This window comes from Chelonia mydas, chromosome 15 (genome assembly GCF_015237465.2).
Source record: "Chelonia mydas isolate rCheMyd1 chromosome 15, rCheMyd1.pri.v2, whole genome shotgun sequence".
NCBI lineage: Eukaryota > Metazoa > Chordata > Testudines > Cheloniidae > Chelonia > Chelonia mydas.
This window is the reverse complement of record NC_057856.1, coordinates 19,302,220-19,315,551: the sequence shown is the minus strand read 5'-3', so window position 1 is coordinate 19,315,551 and position 13,332 is coordinate 19,302,220. Positions and strand designations below refer to the sequence as shown.

The window sequence follows — 13,332 nt, the reverse complement described above, 5'->3', positions numbered from 1 at the left end:
GTTTCAGACAAAAAAAATTTCTAAAAATTGTGAGAGAATTTAACGATGCTTTTCCGTCATCATAATGTCTAGGCTCCAGCAATACAGACAGAAGCATAATAACCTAATTCAGCAAACTCAGATTTAAGCACCAACCATTTCTTCCTATGAGCCTGTGTGGTGTTTGTATGCTGACATGCAAGGTCTACTTCCTCCCATCTTCCCAATTTCCTTGCATAATCCTCTAGCTATCTATTGAAAAAAAAAAAAAATAACCATTGTGGTAGATGAAAAGCGAGCTGTTTCCTAGGAAATGTATTAGACCATCTAAATACAGGGATATCTGGAGGAGAAGATCAAACTCACGTAAAGTGGAAATTAATTTTAAAAAAGTATTTTCTCCCCTCTGGATATCCCAGGATCCTAACATTATTAGCTTGGAAGATTATCAAGAATCTCTATCTTTTGATGGAGAAAGGCATAATACTTAATAAAAGCACTGGGAAAGATCTTATTTCTAAATTTCCTCCAATTCCCTAATCTACTTTTTCACTCCATCAGTTTGTTTCCCCAATTAATCCTGTCTTCTGCCCCTGAGTTCTTAACACACAAAGGGTGAAATCCTGGCCCTGTTGAAGTTAGTGGGAATTTTGGCATTTACTTTAATGGGGCAAGGATGTTCCCTTAAGGAACCAGTTCAGATGTCTCAGAACAGGGTTCAAGACTCTGCAGGGTCAGTAAACAGAGCTTTCAATGAAGTAGCAGATATGGGAATGGATTTAGAAGAGATAACTCTTCTATCGGCAGACATACTGCTATACAAGCTATCATTGCCAAGGGAGAGATCTATGGGTAGACTTTGTTTAACTTCCATTGGCCAAATAAGAACCACAGTAGCTTCAAGTGTCAGATATCTATCAATAAAATTCTCATTTTTATTCTTTTGTTTACATTTTTTATGCTTTTGTCTCAGAAAAAAAGGAAATATTGTCTTTTCTTTTCTTCTTTGCCATCTGGCTTTTTGAAGAATGGAATTACATGATTAGAGTTGGGTGGGAAACAGTTTTCCCAACCCACAAGAATTTTCGAGATTTAAAAAAAAAATTCCCATCCCTAATCGTGATGAAAGGTTGAAATCTCACAAATTTCTGCACACCAAACATCTGAAATAACCAACCAACCAAGATATGGTCAATTGAAACATTTAATTTCAAATCTGACCTTTTAATTTTTTTAAAAACGTTTCCCTCCCATAAATTAACTGAAATTTCTCAACAAAAAGTCCTTTCAAAACAATAATGGAGCTTTTTCATTTAAAAAGTGCTGAAACGGGGCATTCCAACAATTCTGAAACTCTGTGTTTCCAAAAAATTTCAAAATGGGGAATCCATTGGAACCAACCCTTTCCCATGAAATGTTTTCATTTTGACAAATCGGCATTTTTCCAATGAAAAATGTTTGGTTGAAAAATTCCTGATCAAGTCTTTAAATGACAGAGTTAAATTTAAATACACCCATGCACAAATATAGGTCTGACTTACAAGTGTGCTGAGCAGCTACAGTTGGGACCAGGTTCTCAAAAGATTTTCAACATACAGCAGCTCCCATGGTTCTGCAGGAGATGCGGGGGAATTCTCCACAGTCCTCAACAGGAGCTGAATCTCCACCTCTCTATCCTCCATTGAGACCAATGGGAGCTTCTGGGTACTGAGCTCTTTTGAAAATCTGCCTTTACACAAATAATCAGTCTGCAACTCCTAAAATAGGCTTGCTTTTAACTTTTAAAGTATAGCTACCATGTGTCTATGGAAGTGTTTTGTTTTCCCTAGGGAGGGAAAAAAGATTAATGATACTAATGGGACAGGACGAGGCCTGCCAATCTCTTCACAGGTTCATTTGTTTTCTCCAGGAAAGTCTGAAGGGTTCTCACTAATTGGAAAATAACAGGGATGTCTTTGACCATTTAATAAGCGCTTTTAGTTGAAGGCAGAGCTTTTCTTAATTAGAGCTAAAACTATTCCCAGATTTTCCTAGCTATATGCTGTAAATCTGAAAGTTTGGGAGATGCTGGACATGAGTCTGCTATGCCGTCAGATCAGGACGACAGTGTTTGACACTCACGTTGCACTTACTTGGCATGGAGACAGGAGGCCAAAGTGGAAAGGAAGGATGGCCTAGTGGTAAGGTCACTCGCCTGGGCACCTGTAAGACCCTGCTCTGCCACGTTCTTGTGTGACAGTGGGCAAATCACTTGGGGCCAGATTTTCAAAGGTATTTAGATACCTAAAGAAATAGATAGACCACTAATGGGATTTGAAAAAGGCCTACGCATCTAACTCCCTTGGAAGCTAGGCATTTTAAAAACCTTGCTACGAAACGATCTGCATCCTGAGGAACCTGGTTCTGGGTCTCTCTGTGCCTCAGTTCCCATCTATAAAATGGGCATAATGGTATTTCCTTACTTCACAGAGGTGCTGTGAGGATAAATCTGTTAAAGATTGTGAGGGGTAAGCCTTGGTGAGCTTCACCTGATGCTTCATGCTTTATCAGCATGGTATTCTAACGAGTGTGCAAATATAATTGAGAGGCAAACTTGGTTGCTTTGAAATAGAAGAATAAATATGCGATTGCTGTGACTAATCTCCTGAATGCCAGTGCTGTGATAGCAACTCCTTGCTGCCCCCACAGAACTGGGGAAAAGTGTGCTCTCCTCCCTGGTTCCCCTTTGCTTTTAACAAAGCCTCTCAGAACAGGTATATATTGTCTAGTTAGCAAGCCTCCTCTACTGGTAGCTGTAAAGGCCAGCTCTAAAAAGGACTTCCTGTTCCTCTTCATCAGTTTCACACAGAAAAAAGGATAAAAGACAAAAACACCATATCACTCGGGGGTGAACTCTTTGCACAAAATGATCACTCCATATCAGACTTCTTAGTCCTAATCCTCAAAGGAAACCTGCACAATGCTTTCAAAAGAGCCTAAATTCACAACTACGATAGACACTAAAAATCATGGTCTTATAAAGACACTGATATACGGTACATTACAACAATCTGTAACCCACTAACTAACCCTCCTCTGTCTTATGACTGCAGAGGTACTGACTGCCCACTTCACCTGGAATGGTCTCTTGCAACATCTAACTCCTTATGCGTAACCGTCTATTCCACCTTGTAGTGAGCTGTGACATTCTGATTAGCTTTTCCAGACCTGAAGAAGAGCTCTGTGTAAGCTCAAAAGCTTGTCTCTTTCACCAACAGAAGGTGGTCTAATAAAAGCTATTACCTCACCCACCTTGTATCTCTTCATCAATGGCACTTTCATACACACCTTTTCCATTGCTGTTACTGCTGTGTGCCTGGTGTAGATACTTATATGATTGAAATGCTATAAAGCTGGATTGTATTTAAACTGTATAGAAGGCTCACTTCGTGGCTTGATGGGATGCTTGACGTTTGAAGAATAAATGTTACGGCTGGCAAGAAAACAAGAATTCTGTTTTGTGAAAAAATATCAAAATTTGTTTTCATTCTTTATCAGAACCAAAATGAGAACTTTAAAAATTTTCCATGAAAAAACCACAGTGTTTAGGGCACTCATCTGGGACGTGGGAGGCCCAAGTTCAGATCCTTGTTCTGCCTGATTGAGAGCTGGGACTTGAATCTGGGTCTCCCATATGCCAAATGCGTGCCCTGACAATCAGGCTATTGGCTATTCTGGATCAGTGTCTGTCTATCTGTGTCTCTGTGTCCCCAATACCTTGGACCTGTGAAACCTGCCCAAGTAACGGTTCATCAAAACTGGTACATTTCCACATAAAGATTTGGTTTTGAGGAATTGGCATTTTCCAATGAAAAAACCTTTCACTGAATAATTCCCAGCCAGCTCTAATAAAAAGGACTGCAAGTCCAGCAGCGTGTCACATTTCTGGACGTGCACTGACTGCCCATCAACAATCCGATCTATGTTGATTTAGTGTCGATATTAGATGGATGCCTAACTCCCTTACGCTCCCTTGAAAATCTCAACCTAAAACTTTTTTGAGGCACTTGCTCGCAGCAAGATCGTCAGCATTCACGGCTCGACACTGATGCCTGCATTTCAGCGCATATAATTCATCATTTCAAAAGAGACACTTATGTAATCAGAACATCTCTGTGTCCCAGGTATTTGGTAATCAGGGTCAGGCACCCAATCCTAGCACTGCTGTCTCATCTCTCTCTGGGCAGCTTATGCATTGTTCCGCTGGAGAGTTTCTTCAGTTAGGTTCTGCACGGAATAAAATTGCTGCTCTTGGGAACTAGACACTTAAATGCATCAGATTTCAACAACACTACTCCTGTGTTTGTGGGCCTGGCTTTCCACTGCATTAATCCAGTTTGATGCCATTGTAACCCTATTGAGCTCACTGGCATAAAACTGGAGTAAAGCACTGGTGAATCAAACCCTGTATATTTAAAGTGAAATTGACTCTTCCATCTTGCATCTGAAGAAGTGGGTTTTTTACCCACGAAAGCTTATGCCCAAATAAATCTGTTAGTCTTTAAGGTGCCACCGGACTCCTCCTTGTTCTTGTAGATATAGACTAACATGGCTACCCCCTGATACTGGACTCTTCCACTATTTCAAGAAACAAACATGATCCCTTCCTTCTTTTTCCTCTGTCAAAGGATCTTGAGGCTGATTTTCAGAAGTGCTGAGTAAGTGTAGCTTGCACTAACATCAGGTGGAGTGCTGGATGCTCAACACTGCAACAAATCAGGTCCATAATGACAAAAGGATCTTCCTAAAGTGAGACTTCATGGTTCAGCCTCCTTTGATGCACAATAATTGTCCCCAGTATGGTAGATGTTCAAGACACTGGAACAATGTATATGAAAATTAATATAGTGATTTTATTTATATACTGGAGACAGTGAGGCATGCACTATCCCTTGGGAACAGAGAACAAATACTGATTTCAGAAACTAAAGCCTTGGATGATGTATTTTCTCCATTAATAAACTATTTCCAAGAGCTGAATGGAAACATAAAACAACAACTGCACTTTAAAAACTACATGAGGAAAGCAGTCAAGTTATCCAGGAAAACTGATTTCCTAAGTAATTACTTTCTGGTTTATTGAGGTTTCACACAGAGCAAAGGGTCAGTGATGAAGGACTGTGCTGCTCTGTGATAAATAAGGTTAATGTTATGGTACAGCTCTGTGCTGTGGTCACGAGGCAAAGGTAGGGATATATGTGCACTTTCAAGGTTTGCTCTGAAGCGGAATGACACTTTCCTATACGTGAGCTTGACTCTGCACTTTGGCTCCAATCAGCAAAGCATTTAGGCACATGGCCAATCCCATTGACTCAACTGATATCAGTGGGACTACTCAGGTGCTTAAAGTTAAGCACATGCTTAACTGCTTTGCTGGATCAGGGCCAGCACACTCAACATCTTGCAGGATCGAGCCCTGGAAAGGAAAGTAGATCTCCATGTTACTCGGAGACTGCATTGGGGCAGTATGTCTGAGTAGAAGTGCTAAAGAGCCAAGACCCAGGCTAGATTCTCCCATCAACCTTGCACTGCCTACTCCAGGGGTTAGGCTGGCTTAACTATGTTACTCAGGGGTGTGGATTTTTCACACCCTGAGCAAAGTAGCTGGTTTGACCTAACTTTTTTTGTGTGGACCTGGCTTTGGGCTACTCACACACTGTCACAGTTCCTTACCACTTTACCAAACCTCAGCAAAACCCTGTCTTGTTCTTGTGGCACCTTAGAGAGTAACCAATTTATTTGAGCATGAGCTTTCGTGAGCTACAGCTTGATGAAGTGAGCTGTAGCTCATGAAAGCTCATGCTCAAATAAATTGGTTAGTCTCTAAGGTGCCACAAGTACTCCTTTTCTTTTTGCGAATACAGACTAACACGGCTGTTACTCTGAAACCTGTCTTGTTCTTGATGGTCTCTATAATGTTTGCTCAGGTCTGGAGTGAAATGACACTTTCCGGTATGAGAGCTCAGTCCTGCAAGGTGTAGAGAAAAATAAGGTGCATGCCAAAGATAAAAGCCTTCCACCCCATTTTTAATATATTTCCAGCACAAAGTGTGCCGGAAGTGATTCACTTAGCATTAAGTGAAGAACCTTTAACATGATACATTAATTTTGGCTAGATATTTGTAGCTAACACACACATTCTCACTATCCACAGCTGGTGCAACTGGCCAACCTTTCAGTTCACCTTGAAAGCTTCAAGGTATTGGGTGAAATTCCACAAGATCTGAAATGTGAACAGGGTCATGGTTAGCATATTGTACCAATAGAATACCCATTGCCTGAAAGCCATAGCTTACCCAGGATCTCCTGAAGAACCTAAGCCATCCTATATACCAGCACAGTTAACACAGTAGGTGCAGTTAGATGGCAACAAATGATGCCAGAACACAAACATTTTTTTTTGCAATCATAAGGCATCAAAAACTATATGAAAAAGCCAATAGAATATTAGTACTCGGATATCAAGGTGAATGGTGTCTGGGGAATACGATAGATAGTTATACAAGGTTGGGTAGGTAGATGGGGTAGGGATTGTGCCTTCTTTTGTTTGGAAAACACTTAGATTATGTGAATAAGTAACAATAGCTAGAGGAGCTATGGCATGTACCTGGCTAGAGCTGTGACCTTTACACACTGAGGGCCCTATTTCAAACCTTGGTACACCCACTATGCCCTCAAAATCCTGCATTTGCACATGGCAATACGGTAACTGCACACATAATTAAATACCTCTTTGGCATATGCACTTGTAGGTTTTGCAGACCCCACAGGCAAACCCGTGTGTTTGTGGGCATGCTTGTTCTGCCTACCTTGACTAGTCCTATAGAGAGCCTACAGCACATCCTCGCTTACCTTGCACAGCGGCAGGCAGCAGCTGAAACGGAAACAATGTTAGCGACAAAGCAATTGCACTGTAGATTCACCTGATGGGAGCAGACTCGTCCCCTTTATCGAGCCAGTCCTGGGGTGGGATTATATACATGCACCAGAGTCCCCAGTTGTAGCCATGGGCAGCATTGGCATATTGCTGCACTTCAAAAGTGTTGTACTTGATGTTGTCAATAGCTGGTAGGATGATTCGCTTTCGATCTTCTTTGATCCGGGTAAGCGCCGGTTCCACCCTGGAGACAATAAAAGTAGCAAAAGTGTTTTCTGGCCATTCAATAATCCAAACTCCTTTAGCAATCTGATAAAGTGAACAATGAAGTTCTCTAATGCTGCAAGCAATGACACAGAGAAGCAGCCGCCTCTGGTGCAGCTTAGAGTGATTTAATGCCGGTTAGGGTCGCACACAACAGCGACTGGGGGCATGGTGCAGATAACTTGTGCAGCAACAGCTCCTCAATTGCATGGAATTGATGGATCAGAGGAATTAAATATCACCATTTTATCTTCAAGGTCACTAGTTTGGATCCAGCCTGGTCAGCGGTGACTAGGGATTTAGCAACCAATGTTTCCCCTGATGCCTTTTCAGTGGCCATTGAGAAACGAGTTGAGATTCCCATTCCTCTTCCACATGGGAAAGGGTATATAAAATTTGTAAAAACACCATCAGAATTAGCAATAAATTGATGTCCTGGTTGGCTGTCTCTGGAAGAACCACCTCTAGGGATGGGGGGACAATTTGGTCTTGATGGTTCTTGAAGAACAGAACTCACCAAGGTCTGAATGAGTATGAAGACACTACTTGTTTTTTAAGACTGGTCCCTCTAACTCAGGGTCGACTGGTAAGCCTACTCTGTACCTTCTATACCACATGCATCAAGAGAGGACTTCAACCCCCAGGCTTTTCGGCCCAGCAGCTTTCACAAATACTATAATCATTTCAAAATACTTAAGTTGGTGAAGAGCATTGCAAAGGGAACTATGCTCCAGCGGGTTTAAGAACATGCTAAAAATACTGCACACGTTATCCCTCAGTGAAGTGCTAGGTAAATATTAACTTACAGATAGGGAAATGGAGGCAAGGAGGGTCACTGGCTGGTGCAAGGCCACAAAGCAAATCAGTGGTAGGTCTGGGAGAAGAACTCAGCAGTTCCCAGCTCTTACTGCCTTTCTAGTCCCTTAGATAATGCTCCCTCTTCCAGAAAACATAAACGATTAAGGATGAACCTAAACACTGAAGATTTTACAAAACTCTCAAACTTCTTTAATTTTTTTTTAAATTTTTGTGGAAGTGGCGGTTTGTTGGATTCATGAAACTTGTCAGAGGTTAAACACTCATTTTCCCCATGATTTAAAAACTCATGCTTTGTTTTGTTTTTAAGTGAAATTATGTTTTCTCTTTGCTGACTTTCTTGCATATTAGGTATAAAAGCTGTACAGACAGCAGATACGTTGAGAACCATCCCCAAGTCTCATCGTGAAATGCATCCTCTCTGGTTTTCTGCTTCCTTCCATTTGCTGAAACATCGTGGGTCCAATCCTGCAAGGTGCGAAGCATGCCAAGCAACCTTAGCTCACAGCAGGAGTAAAGGGTGATCAGCTCCTCTGAAGAGCTGCTCAGCACCTTGCAGAATCAGGTTCCATATGCACCTCAGCTGTGACTGTTCCTTAAGCATTCGTACCAATTTTTTTTTATTGCATGTTGTTTAAATAGGCAATGCACCCAAAGCACAAAGCAGCATATTCTTCTGCTGGAGGGACAAGTAACATCTGCGTGGATTCCTGGACTGCAGTACATTAGTTAGGATGCCAATTTGCAGGATCTTTGGGCCAGACTCATGCACACTCATGCAGAGTCAATGTGACCTAGCAAATCAGGATAAATAGCAGCTTTGCCATTTATACAAGATTATAGATATGAGATTAACTGTCTTTGAAGGACAGTGGGTGTCCAAGGGAAAAGCTCCTGATATTCTAAGAAAGCAGGGTGGAATTCAAAAAGATGGATCTGCATAAATTATACCTGTGCTTGTCAGGCTACAGACATCAGGAGACACACAGAAAGATCTTGCCAAAGTGACTGAGGTGTCAGCCAGCCACTCTTCCCCTATCATGGAGCGTGTGAATAATCTCAGTGGGAGCATCTCCCACTCTGGTTCTGCCTGAAAAATGAAGCATTTGAAAATACCAAACAGGTGCAGATGTCACTTATGACACACCACTAATTGTTTATCTGCAAGAGGAGCCCTCCTCTTGTTGTGACATATGTTACGGAAGAAGTCACCTTGGTGCACGTTATTGTCAAATAAGAACCATCTGAGGAAAGAGCCCTAAAGGATTTATGAGCTTTCCAGAAAAGGGAGAGAGGGATTTTTCCCCCTCGTTTCTTCTCAGCATTGATAAATGTGTCGGAGCGTCCTGCCGTTACTGGTGTTATTCATCTTACGTACATTTATCTGCAATAACTGTGGAGCTATGGTCTGCAATGTGGTACAGTGGATAAGAATGTGCCACTGCTGTATAATCTTGGATAAGACACTTCACCAGTCTGTGTCTCTGTCTGCCCCACAGTTCGGACTACGGGGGGGTCTGAATAGCAGTGCGCACCAAAGTGCTGCCCTGTAACTCCCCCCTGTAGATGCGGCAGAGGTGAACTAAAAGGTTCCTAGTTTACATTAATGTAGTCCTCTTCAAACTGGACTATGTTCATGCAAACTAGGAACCTTTTCAGTTTGTGTCCACATGGATATTTTTTTTCCTTTTGGTTTGTTTTGTTTCGGGTCATTTTGGGATGTTTTCTCACACCCCCACCTTTTTTATGTTAATTTTTTTAATGAGACGCCATTTCTAAACAAAAAATCAAAACCTTTCTTTTTGAGCCATTTCAATTTTTTCCCCCAGTTTTTTTCCAGCTGAAACTATTAGGCTGAACTTGACCCACTTACAATTTGCCAAAAAAAAAATAAAAAATAAAAAATAAAAAGCCCAGCTATAATCCTGACCCAGTCAAATACCCACTGAGTAGATACAAAGCAAAGCCCTCAAAAGACATGGCCCACTGCTCTGAAAGAAGTAGTGCCCGCATTAAGCGACAGTGATTTACAACTAATAGGACATCTAATGATGACCATTCAATGAGTCTGGAGCTGCAAGCTCTAATACTGTAGGTAGATATCCAAAGCGTAGGTACAAGTTTTCCGAGCTAGTCCAGTATCTTCAGCAATAACTCACGGTGAGGGACTTCTAGGTGACTGGTATTACAGCAGGATGAAATTGGTGACAAATTTTCACAAACAATTTTGCAAGCTATTTTGATCTTTTGTGAAATTTGAGGAGTCGGAAAGTTATTCACAGTGAACCCCCCAAAAAGCCACTTTCCTGTTAAAATTTGCACTTGTGAATTTTGAACAAGCTAAAAGAGGAGGGGCTGGAGCCTCAATACCACCAAAAACACATGGTCCAGAGCAATTAGCAGAGTGCTGGAAGCTGGAAAGCCCTGAGTTCTATTCCTGCCTAGCAGACTTCATGTGGGTGCTGTGTAAACGCAAGGTATTACTATGTCTGTAAACATTCCTGCCCCCATTTTACAAATGGACAATCTGAGGATAAGTTAAGTGACGTGTTAAGATCACACAACAAGTCAGTATCTGAACCAGGACTGGAATTCAGGTCCCCTAACTCCCCAATGCATCTCCAGGCAAGTAACTTTACCTCTGAGTACCCGTGTCCTCATGAACAGAAATCGTTCACATTCACATATTCTGAACTATAAAGATCTGATTTTTAAAACAAATGTATTCCTTATATATCCCACCATCTGTTTAGCCACAACCTTCACAAAGGGGACATTAGAGTCTGTGGCTCAAGACAAAGGGAATTAGAAAACATTTAAAAAGCAGAGAAGCTGCCTGATACCATTTCTCAGCAAAACCCAAAACAAGTTGATTTTTCCATTAAGCACTACGTACCTGTGAAATTTCACAGCTTCATGTGCCAAATCAGTGGTAATAGGAATGCAGAGATGAGGTATTCCGACACCATGCTACAGCTCATCCTGATGTTGCTCAGGACTCTTATTATCACAGATTCCGTCAACACCTTTTTTACTGCAGAACCTAATTGTGCTCTGTTTTGCAGAACAGCTGCCAAGACCTGTATGAAATATTTAGCCAGCTGATCTAATGGAAAGTTGCCGTAACAGGACTGGCATACTGTGGCATGAGTGGCATACTGTGTTTACATTACTTGTTTTAGGTAATCCATGAAATATGAGCCATCTATTGTTGGGTGTTGCCAGCTAAATTCAGGCTTGGTGTAACTCCAGTGCCGTTGATGGAAACTACTCCAGATTTGAGATTGCCTCCATGGGCTGAGCTGCACTGACAGCAAATCCTTTGTCAATTTGGCTAGTAATTCTGGCTTTGTTTACCTAATCACTTATAAAGAAAAGGAGGACTCGTGGCACCTTAGAGACTAACAAATTTATTTGAGCATAAGCTTTCGTGAGCTACAGCTCACTTCATCAGGTGCATTCAGTAGAAAATACAGTGGGGAGATTTTATATACACAGAGAACATGAAACAATGGGTGTTACCATACACACTGTACCGAGAGTGATCAGGTAAGGTGAGCTATTACCAGCAGGAGAGCGGGGGTGGGGGAACCTTTTGTAGTGATAATCAAGGTGGGAATGACCGACAGGGGATGATGAGTCACTTGATGATTACCTGTTCTCTTCATTCCCTCTGGAGCACCTAGCACTGGCCACTGTCAGAAGACAGGATACTGGGCTAGATGGACCTTTGGTCTGACCCAGTAGGGCCATTCTTATGTTCTTAACACAGTGACTTTAACAAAAGCCATGTGTGGTTTGAACACTTTTTATATTTCTTGCTTCTTCATGTTTTTTTAATGGCATCAAAGGCCCTTTTGGAACACAAGTTACCATTCCGAATCAGACTGTCTAGCAAAGTATCTTGCCTCCAGCAGCATCTGATGCTCTCAAGGAAGGCAGCTCCTCTTCAACGCTTCCCCCCTTGATTATCACTACAAAAGGTTTTTTCCCCCCTGCTCTCCTGCTGGTAATAGCTCACCTTACCTGATCACTCTCGGTACAGTGTGTATGGTAACACTCATTGTTTCATGTTCTCTGTGTATATATATCTCCCCACTGTATTTTCCACTGAATGCATCTGATGAAGTGAGCTGTAGCTCACAAAAGCTTATGCTCAAATAAATGTGTTAGTCTCTAAGGTGCCACAAGTACTCCTGTTCTTTTTGCGGATACAGACTAACATGGCTGCTGCTCTGAAAACTAATCACTTACGGTTTTTTAAGGGAGTAATATTAAATCTTTTAAAGTAATTTATGTTTTATTCTCATTTTAAGATGCTACACTATGTGGATGTACTCACCCTCCTTATGGAGGCTACTGTTCTACCCTGCCTTTGTACCACCTCCTCCAGCACACAAGGAAGTCAGGAGTTCTGGGCAGCTCCCAGTACAGAGAGGGATGAAGCTTAAGTTGCTTATAGATAAACTCCAAGAGTTAAACGCTCCAGAATGATCAACTGCAATACAGTATTTGAATGTTTCCTCTCCGCACGTCTGTTCCCACTTCCTCAGCAGCTTGAGCTGTGAAATTTCACAGGTACGAAACAGAGAAATCCCTGTGGTTTGCAGAGAAATACAATCATGCAGCCATTCTGCCTAGCTCCGAATAGTGGGATTAAGCAACAGCCCTGTGTTACGGGCTAGACAGAGCTGTGCCACTCCAGGTGCAGCTCTGAGAGGCGTTGTGAAGCTAGGAAGCAGGCTGCCACACCAGATTTAAAGCAGGCACAACACAGAGTTCCCCTCCAAGCCATGTCTCTGACCCTATCCTGCCCATTTTGCTCAAGCTATTGCTGACAGTAGAAGCAGCTTTGCCGTCTCTTGGTACTCCCTGACCATAAGAACCCCCATTGGGCTAGGCTCCTGAATTGGGGCGCATTAGGTCAGGAGAGAGGTTCCTTGTGCTTTCCCCTTCCCTCAAGTAGCTGCACAGCAGCCAAGCGAAACTAACCTCTTTAGACTGCATTTTAAGTGTCCGAGATGGACAGCACTAGGAGGCTGCCCTCAATGTGCATTTACTGGGAGACTACCGCCTCCCTTCCTACCACCTGCCTGAGCTCCTACACCAATGATCTCTCTTACTTTCTATCCCACCTACAGATACTCCCCTCCCCCATCAAACAATGCCATAACAAACAAAAAAAGCTTCAGAAAGAACGTAGATGCACTAACCCTGTAAGCAGGTGAAGAGGAGGTCCGACGATCCTTGGTGCACTAGCGGAGCACTGATAATGCCTCTAAAAGTCATAGGCCACAAACAGTGAATCTTGGCTAGTTTTAGAGAAACTGGGATCAGCAATTGTGAATAGGCAATTT

At 42.1% G+C, this 13,332-nt stretch overlaps 1 protein-coding gene across 5 annotated transcripts in view; it reads right to left on the bottom strand.

The window, feature by feature from the left end:
• The window catches only part of GALNT9 (polypeptide N-acetylgalactosaminyltransferase 9), a 325,496-nt gene that overhangs the window by 104,143 nt on the left and 208,021 nt on the right, over positions 1-13,332 (bottom strand). For 4 of the 5 annotated variants that reach the window (XM_043529609.1, XM_043529608.1, XM_037879090.2 and 1 more), the window contains exon 5: positions 6,942-7,139. The exons of the other annotated variant lie outside the window; for it this stretch is intronic. In XM_043529609.1, coding sequence (XP_043385544.1) covers positions 6,942-7,139 — 198 coding nt within the window. The remainder of the gene's footprint in view (positions 1-6,941; positions 7,140-13,332) is intronic. 5 annotated transcript variants of the gene reach the window in all.